This window comes from Pezoporus occidentalis, unplaced genomic scaffold (assembly GCF_034315485.1).
Source record: "Pezoporus occidentalis ecotype Australia unplaced genomic scaffold, CSIRO_AGI_Poc_V1 ctg274, whole genome shotgun sequence".
NCBI classification, from domain to species: domain Eukaryota; kingdom Metazoa; phylum Chordata; class Aves; order Psittaciformes; family Psittacidae; genus Pezoporus; species Pezoporus occidentalis.
Window position 1 is genome coordinate 776,669 of NW_026914653.1, and position 19,659 is coordinate 796,327.

The 19,659-nt window shown below is 42.5% G+C and overlaps 1 protein-coding gene across 2 annotated transcripts in view; it reads right to left on the reverse strand.

Annotated features, from left to right (window-relative positions):
• KDM5B (lysine demethylase 5B) overlaps window positions 1–19,659 on the reverse strand; it is a 49,630-nt gene that overhangs the window by 17,091 nt on the left and 12,880 nt on the right. The window contains exons 4-17 of one of the 2 annotated variants that reach the window (XM_062624939.1): window positions 18,671–18,841; window positions 13,645–13,779; window positions 12,586–12,679; window positions 11,119–11,222; window positions 9,871–10,029; window positions 9,191–9,310; window positions 8,566–8,724; window positions 7,967–8,148; window positions 4,967–5,129; window positions 3,841–3,960; window positions 2,762–2,956; window positions 2,184–2,365; window positions 1,417–1,541; window positions 988–1,138 (exon numbers count right to left, since the gene is read on the reverse strand). In XM_062624939.1, the coding sequence (XP_062480923.1) occupies window positions 988–1,138; window positions 1,417–1,541; window positions 2,184–2,365; window positions 2,762–2,956; window positions 3,841–3,960; window positions 4,967–5,129; window positions 7,967–8,148; window positions 8,566–8,724; window positions 9,191–9,310; window positions 9,871–10,029; window positions 11,119–11,222; window positions 12,586–12,679; window positions 13,645–13,779; window positions 18,671–18,841 (2,060 nt within the window). Of the gene's footprint in view, window positions 1–987; window positions 1,139–1,416; window positions 1,542–2,183; window positions 2,366–2,761; window positions 2,957–3,840; window positions 3,961–4,966; window positions 5,130–7,966; window positions 8,149–8,565; window positions 8,725–9,190; window positions 9,311–9,870; window positions 10,030–11,118; window positions 11,226–12,585; window positions 12,680–13,644; window positions 13,780–18,670; window positions 18,842–19,659 lie in introns of both variants that reach the window. The other variant, XM_062624938.1, reaches the window with a different exon arrangement.

Below are 19,659 nucleotides of genomic sequence, written 5' to 3' on the forward strand. Positions count from 1 at the left end.
AGGATGTCTTCTGAGGCAAGCAACATGCAGAAACCACACAGTGCAGTTACACCAGCAAAAAAGCAGCTGCTCTGACAACCACCATGTTGGTCAAAGCAGCAGCAGGAGGTGAAAATCGTCCAGATAGGACAGAAGAGAAACAGTCTTTTCTCAACTACTTCACACTTTTAAGGTGGTTGGACCTAAGCAACGTTGTGCTCTACAGGAAGAAACCCAAGACTTTCCAAGAAACCTGCCACAGATGCAGCCATTTTAAGTCTGGGTGAAGAACTGGCAACAGATGATAATCTGTGATCCCCAGGAGAAAGGCTGGTACATCAATACAGCCACCATCAAAATGATGCAACAAGAAGATCTGCCCTCGTCCTTCTGGATCTTTTGACTCCTCTCATTTCAGACATGGAAACTGCCAGCAGCACCAGGCAGCAGAAATCTAGTTCACAAATAATGTATTACCCAAACACTGCCGTACCTTCAAATTCCTTGAGCAAATAACCCATCTATAAAGATTTAATGCAAGTGCTGCCAAAGAAAGAGCAAGGATTTCTCAGAGATCTCATACAGTATTCCCAGCAGCACCAGCTTGGGAATTTAAGACACTATTTTTCCACAAGACAAAGTGTAATGCATATAATGACATACGCATCACTGACAGATTTCCAGCCCTCATGGCACAAAGACAAGTGGACTGGATCTTTTTGGGTGTTACTTGTCTGGAAATACCACACCAATATTTCCTTTCAGGGCATATTAGAGTGAATTTACTGCCCAGCTGTCAAACACAGAGGAAGAAGAGACCAAAAGCTCAGGATGTTTGACTTCTTACATGCAGTAAAGGTGAACCTCTCTGTAACAGATGGCTCTCTAGAGAAGACAAAATGATTACTTGCATTTTTAAGTCTGCCTAGAACACTGGCATCTATCACTGGCCAGTGGCATCTACCCTCAGTGACTCCACTTTGAGCACACACACACAGAAGCATTTACCTGGTTTGCCTTTTGCCATTGAGAAGCTGCTGTGCAACCGAGGCACATTTGTCTGCATCCTGCGTAACCAGCCTGAGGTGTCGCAGAAGATCATTGTCTGGGAACTTCTTCATTTCCGATTCTTCTATCAAAGCCTTAAAGCTGACGAGACCTTTCGGGAAAGATGCTAAGTTAATAAAAGTCTCCCTTGGTGATGGATTTTAAATGGTGAAGCTGAGTAACACAACGCATTAAATGTATTTCTATTTCAGCTTCAGTTACGTTTTGTAGCAAAGAGATTTGCAAGCTTCTCACACAGAGGCAGCTTAGCGTAGTTACTTTAAACCATGAGATGATGTACGATTTCCTGATTGGCACATTAGAGGTGCTGAGGTTCAGAAAGCACAAACTGGCAAATTCCGTGCTACAGACAACAGGTAAGACACTTACTTTTCTTGTTGTTAATTTTTGCCTCCAGAGCTTCATTAACGTTGGAAGCCCACTCGTTGTACGATTCTGCGCGCATCTTCAACGCATTCATCATTGGGTAGAGTTCCTCCAGGGTGTAGCGGTACCTGCAAGCAGCACAGAGTTCAAACTCTTCAGCAGGAGGGTACAGAGGAGGTCCATACAACACAGAAATTATCTGCCTTGCACCTAGAGTGATCCTGTTAAGGCCTACATCCACAACATGCTCCATACAACACAGAAATGATCTACTTTGCACCTAGAGTGATCCTGTTGAGACCTACATCCACACCATGCTCCTCTTAAAACAAATTCAAGATTTCAATTGCTTCAAAAACAATTTAATATTGCTGTTGAAGCAATTGTGAAGTTGACTTAGGACATGCTACATCCATGCAGGGGGCAAAGATGCGACAAACAACAGCAAAGGAAATATGACAACAGGAAGCAAAGCTAACAAAAGCAAGAAATGTCACACATAGACTGGATATAAGGAATGATGACCTTACTGATGTAATAAAAAAGCAAACTAACTTATCCAGCAATTTTCACCATTATAGAGCAAGAGCAGCTGAATGCTGAAAAGAAAGTCTTTGTATTCAAGCACAAAAAAGACACTGTATTTGCAACGGACTGAGAGAAACAGAATACTGAGACTAGCACCACTGACAAAACAGAGCAGGCACTAGGTTATCAAACATGTACAACAAATAACTTAATAACAGTGTTATTTGCTATGTAAAGCTTACCCCAGTTTATACTTGTAGGTGGGACAAGAACAGAGATCCTCGACATGGTACAAGCATACCAGTAATCCAGGTTTACAGGGACAATAAACAGCAGACATGAAGCAGGTGGTTTTACACTTCAAGCACTGTCGCTCATCATCAGGAAACAGCTCAAAAGCCACCCTCTCCGAGTCAGTCACTCCCTGCAAAACAGTGTTAAATCACCTCGAAGTCTAATGAAGAGGTAATTACTCCAAGCTAAAACATCAGAAGCGGAAGTTATCAAAGGAATAATGACATTTAGAAATAAGATATTAAAACCGGGTAGACACAAATCTAGGTCAGTGAAAAATCAGCTGTTCTGACTCCATTACTGTAAGAACAAATAGTACTTTTAAAAAGAGGCATTCTGAACAATATTGAAGGGCGGATGTTAAAACAAGGTGCATGAGAAATGATTCTGTAGTCAAGTGGTCCTCTGAAATCAACAGTGCTCCTCAGGAAGGTACCACGCAGCTCTAAGCCAGTGACAGCACAGCACAAGTCCCACTGCTCCAACTGTTCTCATTATGGTATTCCTTCCTACAACTCAAACTCACCAGTTTATCAACCTTCTCACGCAACCTCTTCTCCTCTTCAATCATAATAGCCATGTCTTTCTGAACTGTAGATGCTACCACCACATCAAGCACATCTGCTTTGGAAGCCATTTTACAGATCATCTCATCATGAGAGAACACACAGTAACGGTTCAGCAGACGGTAATGTTCCACACACTGGCGACCCAATGGCAGCTGCATTGAGAAACAGGAAATAAATGAAGAGTTCAACTTGAAAGTTACATTCAGATACTAAATTTTGTTCTATTAACCAAAATCTGTCCAAATGGGAGGTTAAGATGAATCCTTCTTGCAAAATATTCCCGATTCAGAATGTAGGACTAGAGAAATCAAGACCCTGAGTTCTTGTAAACCAGGTCTGCTTACAACCCTCCTGCAGCTGGCACTGTGGGTGGAAGCTGGTTAGTGCAGGTCACAGGGGGAATGACCTATCTGGAAGAGACCATAATTAGAGGTAACTAAATCATTAAACTACAGTAGTCTCAGGAAGACCCAAGCTAAAAATACACAGAGGCTGGCAAAGTGTCAAAGGGCAGAGTACATACACCTGCCCTATGCTCACCATTTGAGGGATGCCCCGTCAAGGGCAGGATTTAGGGCACACTGGACCCTCTTCTTGAATTATATGGCTGGTTTATGTGCTGCAGCATAAGAAATTGCTGACTCCACGAGGTCCCTAACTAACCCAAGGCAAAGTAAGCAATTCGTTATGAGCTGGGCAGGTTACTCATAGCTTTATTTTAGGACTGCCCAACAGTGAATGGTGCTCAGGTTACAGTGAGGTTATGTGTTAGACTGCAGTATGAAATCCGTGGAAGGACAAAAGGAAAACCAAAACCAAGCTAACCCAAACACAAAACCACAGTCACAATGCAGAAACCTTGCTTCCAGCTTCACTGATCTCCTCCTTGTAAGTGAGGTTTTTTAAATCTGAGATGGGCTACATTTCCAAACAGCTAAGACCGTTTTGGGGTGGGGGGGGGTGAATTACAGCTGTGCATCAGGTAGGAACAACTTCAGAGCTGCACGCTTCATTAAACCCTGGTTTGGGAACCTACCCAATCGACTGTGCAGAAGTTCACAGCTTCAGCAAAATTGAAACCCTGATTGAAGCCACTGTGATAAGCTCTCGGAAAGGTGATCACAAACTCCCCAGCACACTGATTGGTTCGATAAACCTAGGAGAAAGCAGAGGAGCATTAGGTGAAAGCTGAACAGAACTGAAGGCTCTGAAGAGAATATGGATACCCAGCTCCTAGAACTTCTGTAATGGTTTTGGATAGTTTTAAGCCCAAGAATTACAACTGGCATTTGGTAACTTGTCATATAAAACCCCGGAAAGCAATTGGGTTTTGTGCAGCTATACCCACATCCTAAGCAGTTTTAAGCCACCTGCCTGTGCCTTGTGCGCTTTACTCTGGGCACAGTTCCACAGGTGAAGCACAGGAAGGCTCTCTTCAACGTGCAGCTGAAGGGGAAGAGAAGTTTGGAACCTACTCCAAAGTTCACACCATTTTAAAATCTACTGGCTTTTGGTGCTATGCAATCAGCACGAAAGCAGGCAGGGCTTCCTGCACCTTTCAATTTTGGAGTCTCTCAAAGCATAGCAAACATCACAAACTTTGCAACTTTTTCCAGATTTCCCTTTCAGTCCCAAGGTCAGCCAGCCAAAAGCTAATTCAGTTGTAAAGGGACATAATTCCCACGAATAATCTAACATGGAATATGATGGAAACTGATGGAAAATGTTTTTAAACACCTAAGAACTTATCCAGGAAAAATAAGAGGATGTGGATGACAAATAAAGGAAGAATGGGGTCTGGCCCCTTGCCAGGATCTGCCAAAAAAAAAATCTGTGTCTGATTAACCAGACATAGGAAGAGCTCCTGCCATTGTTTCAAAGGCCAAGACTAAACTTCACAGCTGAGGTACAGAAATAGAAATACACTAAAGGTGGATCTCCAGAGAAGAGTTTGCCAAGCAATTTCAAAAGCAATGATTCCATTGCCCATCTGTTCATCTGTACGGGCACTTTACACTAGGCAAGGAAGATACCACACACATGGAAACTACCACACCACCTCTGTAATAAAAGTAGCTTCAATTAGCAGCTTTGAAGTAGAATTCAGTGTAAATGGCAGAGGGTTAGGTTTGGGGGAGTAGCACAGGAGTCCAACAACATACAGGCACTCCGTGGGCCATCAAAGTATTCGGGTTCATTATGGTGACAAGTTGGTGCAAGAGATCTGGCTGAGATTCAAATAGCTCTGGAGCAAGCTTCTTCATTACATCCTCCAGCTGTTCAGCTGCATACCCTGGGGCTCCATACCACGTTTTAGGCTCCCCCCTGCAAGATTATTAAAAAAAGTTAAATATAAGCAATCTTTAAGTTACATTTTCAGTCTTCTGCTTTAAAACACACCATGTCAAAAGAAGGGGTTATCACCAGGAAGGAATGCAAGGACTATGGACCTTCCTGAACTGTCACATGTTACACAGGTCCCTCCTCCAGACCTAAGATGCAATTGTCTGTATTTCTGAGCACATGCTTAAAATATTGGGGGTGTGGGGTGCAGGGCATGGGGGGAAGAGGGAAGACTGAAGAAGTCCTCAGTGAAGTTGTGCTGATTCCAGCACAACTTCAAAACATCAGCTGTTTGACTTGAACGACACAAACTCCCCATTGGATCTAACAACCAAAGCCTGTTCTTTCTGTCTAGTGGATAATTGCCATAAAAGCAGCATGAAGTCAGTAGAAATTAAAACTTCCAAGTTATGCAAAAGACATCAAGGAAAAAAAAAATGAATCCACATCCAGAGCAGGAACAAAAAACTTGCAGCAACAGCCTGACCCAGTGCAAGCTGGCTGAGAAAAAATAAGGTTATGCAGATGGGTTCCAATAAATACTGCTTCAAGTTTAGAATGAAGCTGGCTCGCTGCAGCACAGAGGTGAAAGCACCTTCCCATCCTGTATAAAGAACAACGTTAAGAAAGAAGATTAACAGACAAATCACTTTATCCCAAGACTCCTGAAGAGCTGGCAGGATAAAGCTGACCCAACAGTATGCTGGTTTGTCATGGGTTCCCCCCACCTCCCCCCATAAATCATGAAGCAACTGGGAGGATTCCAGAAGAAAAGAGTGAAGTATGAATCCAGAAGCATATCCCTCATACCTAGGAGGTATCCCTGTACTCAGACAGCACCTCTGCCATGGTGAAGAGGACAGCTAGCGGGAAGGACTGTGGGAAGGCAGTTACACTGGTGGTATGAGGGTTAGCACAAGTAGAATCATCACTATGCTCTGTTAAATGACTATGCAGCCTTGGACCTGATCATCTTGGAACAACTCTATGAATTCCTGAAGACCAGCCATAGATGTAATCAAAAACTGTGCTGTGTCCTCACCCAGTACTGGGTTAGTCAAGAATTCTGCTCCTTGATGAGTGTCAGTGCCAAGGAACAGATGACAGCAGTTATGAACTATGTTAAACTTGGACCAGGATACTGGGACCAGGGGTCTCTGAACTTCAACAAAGCAGGTAACTGAGAAAAAGACACAATTCCTGTGGTCATGTTAAGGTGTCAGCTTTATGAAGGCAGCAAGCTGCAAACGGATGAGGGTAGCAGTTCGTTCTGCACTGCTACCTGACACATTCCTCCCTCTACAAATACTAGCATTGGTGATGGTAACTCTTCCTCTGACCAGGACCGACATTTAATTGCAAGCATCTTTAGAAGCAAAGATTTGGGTTTTTTCTCCTTTTCCCACTTCAAGAACTAACACAGGATTTAAAGTCAATTCAACCCCATGAAAGCTCTGCTGCTGTAGCCTGGTTCTCTTGGGACCATCTGCTCAAACTACTGTGCCAGAATACAAGCTCCTTCAAGACAAATGGGAACACTGGAGAGAGACATTCATCCCTCCTATTTCACAAATCAGTCCTGCCTTCTGAAGTCTCTTGAGAGTTTAGAGCATTGCCTCTTCAGCAGTAGGTCATTAAGATTGGCTGCTCTGGCCAAAACCAGTATTAACCTCAACTACACAGTGCTCTCCAATAGGCTAAAGCACCCAGACTTAAACCTCGAAGTTGCAGGGAAATACAGAAGAACATCTGCAAATGTAAAGACCATGTCAAGGACTTTCATGCTGGAGAAGCCACGCATTAAAAGCGGGTAGGACAACTTTCACATGTGTCTGTGATTGCATGTACATGTCTGCACATGCATGCACTTCTACATCATTCTGACCTTGACTGGAAACACTAAATGCAATATGGGACAAGTGATGGGGGACCTAACACCATTCTAGCAATAGCAAGGGAAGCTCTCCTAGAAGTAGTGCAGTTTCTATTGCAAACAAAGAACCTCCCCTCCTGCCCAGATTTAGCCTGACTGAAGACCCAGATGAAAAAACAAGGGGGAAAAAATGACAAAAGAAGATTGTATTTACAATGTAAACCTGATCACTCATTTACTTAGCTTCACTCAATCGTTGTATCAAGTACTGAGAAAGCAACTGAAGTCACTGACTACCTGGACTGAGCTACAGCAGCAGCTACTTCAAGCAGCAGGAATTGCACAACTGACCAAAAAGATGATCTACTGAACAGCAGCTGGGACGTGGTTTTCCTATTCTGCTGGAGTATTTATGTGAACAAGGAAAGGGAAAGAGCTCGAGAGGCTTCAGGAGTGACACGAATAATTCAAACTCCAGAAAAGCTGCAAGGTGAAAAGTTGAAACAGCTCAATCTATTTAGACTATCAAAGAGATGGCAAAGATCTGTCCTGATTAGAGCTGACAAGTGTTTGCTTGATGAGAGGATTTATGATAGAATGATCTATTGAACACACACAAAATATGCAGGGTCCTAGGACTGTTGAAGCTAGATGATTAAAACAAAAGTTGTACATTGAGTATAATAAAACATTTGATGGAGTAACTGCTGCATCTTTCATGGATTTTAAACTGGGAATGGATGTCTCTTTCCAAAACATGACCTGTTATCCAAAAGCAAATCAATGCAGGAATTGCACTGTGTCAAATTGAACCCTGCTGCTACAGGATTGCAAGAATTATTCTGACCTGAACAATGTGAAACTGGATTTAGTGCACTAATAAAAAAGGGGAAGGGGGAACGAAAGGGAGATTGCTTCTCAGGCTGGGTTCATTCCTCAAACTCACCAATGAAGATAGTTAATCGAATAGCTCCAGTGGTCTTCTATATGCCAACAAAATGAAGAAAAGCACATGCCTACATATAGCCAGGGTAATTTCATTCCACATATGTCTGCAGTGATGTGAGCAAGAACAGACTGCTCCATCACAGGCATGTTGTTTAAATTCCAGCCACTATCAAGGTATTCCTGAAAATTGAACAGAACAGTCGCAGGCTTATACAACATGAAGTAAAAAAACCCAAGAACTTAAAACTGGAAAAGCCTCTTTCCCAACTGAAAAATGTCAGAAACATGTCAAAGAATAAACCCTCCATTGTCTTTGGACCTTTTACAAGCCTTACCTGACCGCCTTTGTAAAAATGAGAATTCTAAAGTTTGGAAGTTATTTATTAACTTCAAGGATAAATCTGTGGCTTTTAATGCCTGATCACAGCACATTTTATTTATCTGAAACTCTGATATAATTCTCCTCTTCAAATACTGTGCCATATACATAAAACAAACACTTTGCAACCCAGTTCTAGTATTGTGCTTTCAACCAAAGAGACCTGTTTAATGAAGAGCTGCAATACAAATGGACACAGTGAACTAATGAAGACCTACCTCTTCTTCTGGTCTAACTTTAAATTTCCCACCCCTGACGGGGAAGCCACTGCCAAATTCCTTTGAAGCAATATCAGCTCCATATTCTACTGTCACATCCTCTTCAATGGTACTAACAAGTCTCCAGAACTCTTTTTCAACCAGCTCGGTGGGGACCATCTAGATATGAGAAGAATAAAAATAAGGAGCATATCCTGAGGAATCAGTATATAAGGAGCAAGTGAATCAAAGCTGTCGCAGGGAAGAACCTCCATTAGTTTGAAGCATTTCACCAGTTCAGAATCATTTCAACAAGAGAAAATAAAATGCAGCAGCACTTCATTACTCTTCATTTTAAGGTGGAACCTTGGTGGTTCCACCAAGGACATGCTGCTGCATCCTCTTCCTTACAGACACTTCAAAAGTGGAACCCCCACCCCAAACCAAAACACCAACCAATCAACCCAGCAGCCAGTGCAACACGAAACCATGACACCAGCAAGAACACAGACCCACTGACGTAAATAAGAACCTGTGATTTCACCCCAGTCAAAGGCAGAATTCCTGTCTCCCCCTCAAAGTTCTATACTTTAAGCACAAACCCCCAAATCTATAGCATGGCATCAGGATAAATACATGAACGTACATGGACTGGCATGTTAAAGTAGTCCGACTTGAATGCATCTGCCATTTCTCCAAACGTGCGAAGCGTATAGTCTCTTGCTGCTTGTTCAAAACCAAATGCCTCTTGAGGCTTATTACACTCCTGCAATTGAAGAGATCATCATTTCTATGATGCATTAATAAGACAATCTGTGCTCAGATTTTACATAAGCAAGCTACTATCACAGCATCTGGTAAGAAGGCAGGACCCCTGACTAAATGATTGTCTCAAGCCTCACTGAGTCAAAAGAAGAAACTACTCTGTTTAATTCACCAAATCACTGTTTAATTCACCAAATCACAAATCAATTTATTTATTGATAAATCTGTATTAACATCAGTGAAGTCTAATTTCTCCCTCCTCTAGTAGAGCTAAGAAATAAGAAGACCTCCATGCTGATGCACCCAGTGAGACTCAATTTTAAGTACAGAGGAAAGACACCCATTAAAACCCAGTGTAGCTGTTAAAGGCACATCAGGTGTTGATTTCCAGCTTTCCAACTTGAAGCATGCCCAATCTTCATTTTAGTTTTACTCTTTAGCACATTGTTTGCACAACCTCAAATAATAACAAACTCTATTTTCAATCCCTAGGATTGAGTTTAAAAACACTACGAAAGAAGAAACAGCCTTCAGGCTGACTGCTATGGTTTGTCGGATTACCTGAGCCAAACACTGGGGACACCTCCAGTCCCCTTTGGGAACATCATGAAGGGGTGGAATTAAACAGAAAGTATGGTAACTGTCATCACAGCCATCGCACAACAGGAGACGGTCCTCATCGTTACCACTGCCACATAAGAGACATACATACAAATCCACCTGTAACAAGAAATTGGCAGAGTGGGAATTTGAGCACTTCAGGTAAGTTCAGGTGAAAGAGCAGGTTGGTAACTCGGTCACTTGGTGAAGCTTAGTTTTACTTTCTCTCTGGAATGGACCACAAGAGTTCCAAACCCTTCCATGTACTGGTTTTCAAGTGACTGGGATTGGTGGGCACTGGTAACACCAGTTGGTTGCTCACAAACACTTTTTCTTGTTCTCACGGGTAACATAACATGCTGGGGAGGGACTCTTCATTAGGGACTGTAGTGACAGGACATGGGGTAACAGGCTGAAACTTAAACAGGGGAAGTTTAGATTGGATCTAAGGAAGAAGTTCTTCACTGTGAGGGTGGTCAGGCACTGGAATGGGTTGCCCAGGGAACGTGTGAATGCTCCATCCCTGGCAGTGTTCAAGGCCAGGTTGGACAGAGCCTTGAGTGAGATGGTTTAGTGTGAGGTGTCCCTGCCCGTGGCAGGCGGGTTGGAACTGAGTGATCTTAAGGTCTTTTCCAACCCAAACTATTCTATGATTCTGTGTTTCATCCTTCTCCAAGACCAACTGTTGGGAGCCTCAGAAGAGAGAAAGTTCCTCTTGATGGCAGCGCCCCTCTTTCTCCCCCAGAGATACTAGCCAAGACCTTCATTTTAATTTGGAAAGGCACCAGCTTCCTAGCAGAGCTGTGTGCTTTTGGGCTGATAAAGAATGGTGATGGAGCTTTCTCACAGCAGCTACCAAGCCCCAAGGAAAAGGGGCAGGTTGGCAATGGGCAGAGAAATCAGCTCACAAAAAAACATTTCTATTTGGACTCTTCATTCAAACTGCTTATTTTAACACTGTACCTTGGAGACAGAAAACAAATTACTTTAATTACAGTGAAACTTAACTAGCCCGTTAAGCTTCAGCATGAAGCTTTATGAGTAGGTATGTTCTGCCAGGCACAGATACTGCTTTGTTTCAACCATAGGGTTACGTGAAGAATACAAGAGTCCTTAATGTCATAAAAAGGCCACATTTAACTGCATGCCCAGGAGAAACCCAGGAACACCCACAACCAACGGGAAGCAGCAGGAAGCAGGGGTACTCACAGCATTAGTGGGCTTTTTAGACCGGACTTTGGATTTGTCTTTCTCTGGCTCCCCAGCATGTTCTCTCTTCTCGGGCAGTTTCACTGGGCTGTGCGTCTCCTTTTCTGCTGCAGCAGAACACCGAACAGTGAGGGCATTACAAGACGGTTTAGTGCTCAGAATACTTGTTACTATTCGTTATTACTTTTAGACTGCATCACTCCCAGTTATTTGTTGAATTCCTTGTTATCCTATACACACACTTGTTTCCGTTAGCTTAAGACAAGATTTGAACACCTGCAACTATCAGAAACACCAAGCATACCCCCACGATCAAGCAATGACTATCACAGCCCGCATTCTTCGAGTGGGTATTTTAAATCCTATTTAGATTATGAGCATCCTCATAAGCTAAGATTTTCTTCCCATGTGGTGGTAACAAATGTAGCTCAATCACTCAATTGATTTTATAGCAGCATGTCACATGGAGACATGAAACAACAAGAGCTTCCTACAACGACCTTCACGCTTCAGTTTCTTGTACCACTTCTGGTGCTGAAGACAAGCAGGCAATGAAGTTCTTGCCTGAAGTTACATGTGAGCTTTACACATGGACATGAGACAATCTTGGAGTCTGAGAGCTAACACAGTTATTAAAGAGAAAAAAGCCTACATCCTTCAGACATTTAGGCATTAAAATGCTGTCTGGAGCCTTTGCTTCTACTCTTCAGGAGGAGAAAAAAGAAAGACCAAAATCTACACAAATTCTTGGAGGAAAAAACTCTTTTGAATGCACAAAGAGACTGAGAAGCTGCTTCGTTCATTTCAGTTAGCAGTAGTTGCACAGGGTCCCTGTATTTGCTTTGCCAAATTAGCTCTCAACAAGCTCATTCTTTTGTTTGATGGCATTAAACATTTCTTCTCAATCTGAAATTATTATTTCTTAAGGATGCAACAGACTCAGGACTATTGACAGAAGGAATTTAAAACAATTCTATGGTGGGAACTTGATGATGAAGCTCCCAATCCTCTTAGATACTGAAGCTCACACAATCCTTTGCACTCGTGAGTTTCATTTCCTGATTTCAATTTCTTTCCTAAAACTATGTGAAATCTGATACAGACTTAAAAGAGTTTCCTTTATTTAAAGCCAGTGGATTGATGCTGGGCATTGAAAATACAGAACAGAAACGTGGCTCAAGTCTCGCTGCTGACTGCTCCCCAGCAGACACTGAGGTTTAAAAAACAAGGAGGAATTGTTGCTTCCACCAAAAGTATCTTCTCCAAGACAACCACGCACAAAACCAAAGAGATGTCACAGCCATGAAGGGACCTTTCCAACAAATTCAACTCACAAATGAAGTCTGGTTGGTTTGGGTTTTTTTTATACTTTGTATTGTTCCAACTCCTGCATTTTAACTCTGGTCTTGAACCGCTTGCACAAAGGAACAGCAATTGCAATCCCATTTTGTTTCAGTCCCCACTCACCATTTTCACACTTGGGAGGTGCACATCCCATTCTCCGTCTCAGATTGTGAGTTCTTGCCTCTGGAGGGTCAGACTCACTTTTAATATTGGTTGCCTTAAAGAAAACCAAAACAAAATAATCAGTCATGAAGAAACAACGCTTTGGTTTTAGGCTTGTATTTGGGGAAAGGTTCACGTCCATCCATCCATCCCACTGCTGCCTGCCCAAGTGCGGACCCATGATCCTGGAACATCCCGGTGGGCAGAGCTGCAGCAAGGCTGCGTACCCAAGGGATCCAATGCTCACCCCCTCCTGCCCACTCTGGTAAATGCCAAGAGAGGGCTGCAGAGGTTCAGGGAACCAGCTCATGTGAGACAGGAGCACCTCCCTGAGGTACAATGGAGGTCTGAAAACTTGTCACCTGACTTGTCCTAGGGAAAAGCCAGGCAGATGGAAGTCAGATGAAGGCTCTGACGACTTCATTTAAAATCAAAGAACCATTTTAGACTTACAAATGAGTAAATCTAAAGAGGCAACCTGAATTTCTGAAATACCTGCATTTAATTATTGAAAAAAAAGAGAAAGAGTTCAGAGAGAGGGAATAACCTGGAGAGATTTGAAAGGAAATCCTACAAAGAGTTTGTGCCAGTCATGATACCATGTTTTTAGTATGACTTCAGCAAAGGAGCAAGGACTTTGGGCTTTCAGAGATTCTGACCCTTGACAAGCAGAACATCCTCCAGCCGAAGCAGGGCCCTCAGTGGACTGTGGAGATTTCAACACAGAATAATGTTTTCCAATTCTTGTATTTCTTCCCTGAAGTTTTGAGACTCTGGGAGAACAACTCCCAAATCCCTCAGCATAAAGATGCATTTCTCCAACACTGTGTTTTTTAAGCCTGATTTCTTAAGGAAATGAGGTCATGCAACCACTATCTTGCTACTCACACAATCAACCGCTCCCTGAACTTCAAATTCTAGGACTTATTGGCCCAGCTTTCAAAGCGTGACTTCCACCACTGCATTATGGCTGCAAACTCGGTCACCACAGAGCACTTGCCCATACAAAGATTCTCTCACCTCTGCTCTGAGGCGCTTTGCTCGACGAGCAGGAGGACAGGTTTCCGACGGCTGAACAGACTGTCTCTGGGGGATATCATGGGGCTTATACTCCTTGTCCTTTGTGTCACTGGTGAGATCTGGTTTTTGCAAGCACTGAAGAAAGACAATTTGATTACTTCATTTCTGCCTCCACCTCGCATCCAAACTTTGTGCTGAACAATTTCGTGGCTAATGTGAAAGAATGCAGACAGGGCTTCCACAATCACTGTGCTGAGTTAATAGAAACAGCATTCATGACAATTGTAACACGACCGATTTGAGTAAGTCACAAAATCGCTTATTTCTGTCCTTTAACTGATTGCAGTAACTATAATAAAGGATCTTAAATAGAGCTGAAGTCATCCTTTAAGTGTTATGAGCACCAAACACCTCTCTATAGGAACACTAACACCCATTCTTCTAGTAGATGGTGCTTTTGGAGTCTGTATCAACAGCATACTGGAAACTGCTGTACTGCCCTCAGGTTGCATTACTGCAATGCTAACATACAGAGCAATATAAAAGTAAATTACAGCCCATCATACATCCCAGTCTTCAAGAGTACAGTTTTGTCTGCAGAACACTGCATTCTTTATATGGTTTGGAGAGGACAACTCTGCTGCATGAATTAAGGACAGAAGGAGAGAAGCTGCAAGAACAGTTTTAGTTCTTTCAAGTTGCTGAATGAACACAGAATCACAGAAGGCCCCAGGATGGAACACATTAAGTTGCTGTAAACTGTACATCTATTTGGCAAGAAAAATAATAATTAATGATAATTCCAAGTTTGACAAAACCAGTCAGCAACAGCAGACAAAATACAACAGACTAATGAGCAAACAACAAATCCTAAAGGAAGAAGTCTTATGCTGTTAGGAAGTACTTCACATGAACTGCCGGATCCACATGCCCCCAGTTCTGTTAATCTGTTCTCATCACAAGCATTTTCTCAGCTCGACTGAAAGAGGACAGGAACTGCAAGAGAGCCACCACGGAGGTGGAAGCACTAAAGCAGACAGCAAGGAATCAGACTTTCCAAAACAAATGCTATCAGAAGGGGCAGTGGAAAAGGAGAAAGTGGTATTTCAGAAGACAAGGTCATGCTGAAAGGAATATTAACCAAAACAGGAAGTATCAGTCAAGGGTAGCAGGGTATCATTAACTGTCACCCACAGCCAGTCCACAACACTGCTCTAAGAAACCTCCAGAAAACAGGAAAACCATGAGAGAACTAAAGCAAGCGGCATTAATGCTCCCCAGAACATTGCCACATTTCATGGCTCCTATAAAAACTGGTTCCTTGAATCTTGTTCTCATATGAAACAGATTTTTCCACTTCAAGTTTCAACTTCTGATAACAGAGGCCACATGAGCCTTGAAAGCAAATATCTAGAAAGCTTTTCCTAAACAAAAGGATAATGAAACCTTGAAAGAGAAAACCAGCAAATCATGGAACTTGCCTCTCTGCAGTGGTGGCCAAGGGGAAAAAGAGAAAGAACACCCCCTGAAAAACAGCCCAGAAGACATTTCCTAAACATTGAGGTTTCAACAACTGTTTACACAGAAACATTTCCAGTGCCTCAGTAAGCCCAAGGCAAAGCAGTAATATGAAATAGATGTGAATTAACATCTTCAGCTGTACCTAAGAACTAGAAATGTGAGTCCTGTCTGAAGGATGGGAATTCCCCTCAACCTAGTTTATTCCCAGACTGACTTGATCAGCTGCAAGCGGTGTCTTTAAGCAAGGACACTAAGTGCCATTTCTTCAGTCCTTTCCTCTCTCACCCAGCAGAGCCCTTCTGGTAAGGTTCAGCCTCCATCAGTAATTTACCATAAGCTCATCCTACGCACTATGATCTAGCCTGTGATCAGGATCTCATTATATTCTGAGAAGATGGTTCCTCATATAATCCTCCAACTCCAAATGGTGGCAGAGAGTGAACTCAAATCCCATCATCTCAAAGCATTAAGGAGCAGCTCCTTCAGCAGGCAGGCAAAGGACACAGGGGGAATGTTCACAAGGCCTCCAGGATGTCAAGAAGATGAGGGAGAAAAGGTTGGGATACACTTAATCTCCTCCAGATTTAGGAGGCAATTTAAAAAACTCATCACCCAGGCTGCCTGTACTTGGAGGATATAACCCCAGATACGCATTCACTTGAGGGTAAGAACGACCCAACTCCAGGGGTCCTTAATTGCTCCAGTAAAAACAAAGGATCCTAGGAAACCACCTCACAAAACGTCTTTACTAAAGGCATATACATATAAACCTTTGGACATATGAATCCCACTCAGGATATTAGAGCCTTAGCTTGGAAAAGAGACCAGACCCAGAATTATTAATCCAGTTGCATTCACTGAAAAGCACACCACCATGAGACCATCTCTAGCCCCCCCAACTGCAGCTGTACTTTAAATCATGCAACTATCTGGGCAATGCATCCCAGAAGATGCACTGACAGAAGATTCTGACACCTCCATTCATGTAGGGGGGTATTTATCTCTCTGGCACACAGCATGACTGTTATCATACCAATGGTTATTACGGCTCACAGTACAAGTGAGGTACAGAGAGTAAGAGCCAGTACCCCAACAGCTTTACTGTAACTGCTCTGGAGACAAACACCCAAGACCTGCCTAGTTCAGTGTTTCAAGATAAGAATAAGCTATATAAACCCCTGTGGAGAGCTACCTGGAGTATTACATTGCCTGATTTAAGGGATTTTTGCTGTTTGACTGAACAGGAGCTTTAATAAAAACATGCTATCTGTTCACCTCTCCAGAGCTCCAGCCAGATTCACTATTTGAGTATGGACACAGAAGTATCTTCAGCTGGGATCTCCAGTCAGAGAACTCCTGAAGCTAGTTTAACATGTATTTAAGCCACACATAAACAATTAATGCTATACACAGATCTGGATGAGATTTAAGTTACGGCACGGTCATCAATGGAAATCATTGTGTTATTTTCAGCTTTTGCAGAAAGAAGCCAATGGATATTCCAAGTACTACCAATTAAAAAGTTAATAATAATAATTAAAAGTAATCAGTGAATGGCCCTTCCAGGTGCCCATCCTGCCTGCATGAAAAGCTTCTCTCAGAAGGCTTGTTGAACTATTGCAAGAAGGAAGCACACACCTCACACTGACAGCTGTCAAATGGAATAGCTACATCTCCCTCAAAACCCAGAATCACAGAAGCTTGGATTCCCAGGAAAGCACTGAGCAGACATACAATAAAACGGACACCTACACAAGAAGCATCTGGGAAAGCACCACTTCCAGAGAAGACATGGAGGAAAGCCAAAAGGAGTCTCAGTTGACATTCTTCCTCAAAAAGAAACTGTACTGCAAAACAAACTCAGCTGGAAGACAACATTGTCAGGAAGGAAGTCAAGCCTTAGAGTGAAAAGTGAGCTGAAGCCAACAGATTTCTGTGGATTCTCTCAGTTCACTGAAAACACACATCTCTGCCACATATGGGAGGGGAATATTTTAACAGCTCTGAGGGAGGTTAGGGGAGGTGTTCGGAAAAGGAAGTTAACCTCACCTACATCTCCAGATCTGTACCCACCAAGCATCAGTCTGCACCAAACGTTATGTGCCCTTTGCAAGAGAGTGCTTGGGAAATTAAATGGAAAAGGAAGCATGTTCTCTTCTTTTGAGAAGAGTTTTGCTCTTCTAAGAGGGTCCACTACTGAGAAAACCATGAATGAGAGGATCCCCTGTGTGACAGACCGTGTTCCCTCTTTTACAACTTGTAATTAGGTCTTTCCCTGTGCAACTGCACCTTAAAAACACCAGAGCAAAGCTCGTCCCCAAACACACCAGCTTCAAAAAGAACAACAGAGAAGAGAATCAGCAGTTTTCAGACCTAATAAATCCACACAAGGTTATCAAAGGTCTTGCTTTCCATTGCTAAACATGAATGTGTCTGAGGGAAGGCAAAATAGTTTTGACACAGCACTTTCCCCAGCACAAAGCTTTATATTTTCAATTGTATTCTGTTCTTATCTGCCATTTAATACTCAAACCTACCACAGGTCAATTATTTCTTCCGAAGGGTCTGCAGAATCTCAGATTTTCACTGAAGAGTCATCAGCACTAGCTAAGTAAAAAGCCTTCAACCTTCAATGCCAACCTTTCCTGGTGTATGTCAAGAAGCTCCCCTATTTTGGCAGTTTTATGTAAAAGGCCAGTGTTGACTTCTGCAGACAGAGACATACTTGTCACAGGATTAGGGCTTTTATTGCTTAAAAAAGGTCAACACTCCTCTGCTTGAAAGATCATCATGGAAAGAGCACTTCAAATAAAAGCTGGATGTTGGTAACTGCAGCCTATTTTGGTTTTCTGAATAAATGGCTTCTGCTCAAAAAGAAAAGCCCTATTCTTCATTAGAGATTATGCTGCTTCCACTCTCAACCAACCCTGAGTTTTGTTTTAAGGGCCAAATCTAAGCAGAAAGGATGAAGATTTAAGCTTGACAAAAAGTCCCAAGCCATCCTGTTAACTCCACTGCAATATGCATGAAGAATTCTTCAATGTGGACATCCTTAGTGAAAGCAAAATGAGTTACTGCCACAGAACTCCCATAGTGCGATGTAGCTCCCCAGTCACTCTATGTGCAAGTGATCCAGACTCACAGCACTTGTTCTGTCAGACATGGACTGTAATGACCTCTGAATACAGCACTATTTTGCATTTCACAAAGCCACACTAAAAGGAAATCCTTACAGGAAGTCTGAAACTTCATTATCATGAGGCTTCTGTGGAGAGAGAAAATACAAAAAGGCGGCACTCAAAGCAGTCAGGCAGAAGTTACTTTTTGGATGACAGGTCTGCCCATGGCTTTCTGAACTGCCTACATCACCACCACAGACGGCTTCTTGTCCTCTGCGTGCCATAACACATAAAATGCAGGCTTCAGAAATGTGCCATCAATTAAAAGAACAGAACAGACTGGCTGCTAAATGAACATGACTTCAGTTAGCTTCAGTATAGCTTACCAGTAGGCTTGCTCCAGACTGGAATAAGTTGTAAGGATAGAGAATGCGCTCGTAATGCGCGCGGATGTGCGAGCCCACGGCCTTGCCAGGAGCAAATCCCATCCTAGTGGCTATTTTGGTCCATTTTCTCTCCTTGCAAACGACATCAAACCCTCCTTCTTCTGCAACCAGCTAAAAAGTGAAAACACAAAAAGGTCATGTATTTAGTACTAAAGCTCCCAGTGGTTAAGGGAAGCACTGCTTGTGTAGAAGCAAGACACCACCACAACTGCTGTTTTAAATCAGAGTGGACAGATTAAAAGAAAAAAGCCAAACCCAAATGTGAAAGTTGTTTCAAAGCTGTAACCGAAATATTTCACACAGAACCTACTGTTAGGAACCCTAACCTTGTTACTTTGCAGTTACTTTGCAAGTCAGCACCTGTACTACACGACCAAGCAGTAATTCAGCCTACTTGTGAGAATTACTCTGGCTGCAATTTGTCCACTTTGTATTCCCCCATGATTTGCTAGCACAGCCCAATCACTTCTCACTGGAAGAAGTATTCTATTTTACAGAATAGGCTCAAAAGCAATCACATAAAATCCATGCTAAACATAACCTTGGAATCAGCGAACCAAAGCCCTTACTATCAGAATACATAAACTTCTCCAGACGCTTAACAAGCTTCAGCCTAAAAGTAATTGTTTTTTTTTTCCTCCCATATTTCTAATGGAAAATGCTTTTTCTCACTGCTGTCATTGTTCAGAAGCTTTCTTCAGTTAAGCCTAAGTTTATTCTTGACCGGTTAGTATCCAAGTTAGCTCTAAAGAAGACCTGGAAATTTCATTTGACCTCCTAGCTCACAAGAAAACTGCCAATGATACTATATTTGTTACGATTTTGTCACATTAGCTATGTTAGGTTAACAAAATACTTTTTATTCAGATTAAATATACCTCAAAATCTCCCTTGAACAACTGTGATACCATCCCAGAAACTGAGATAAC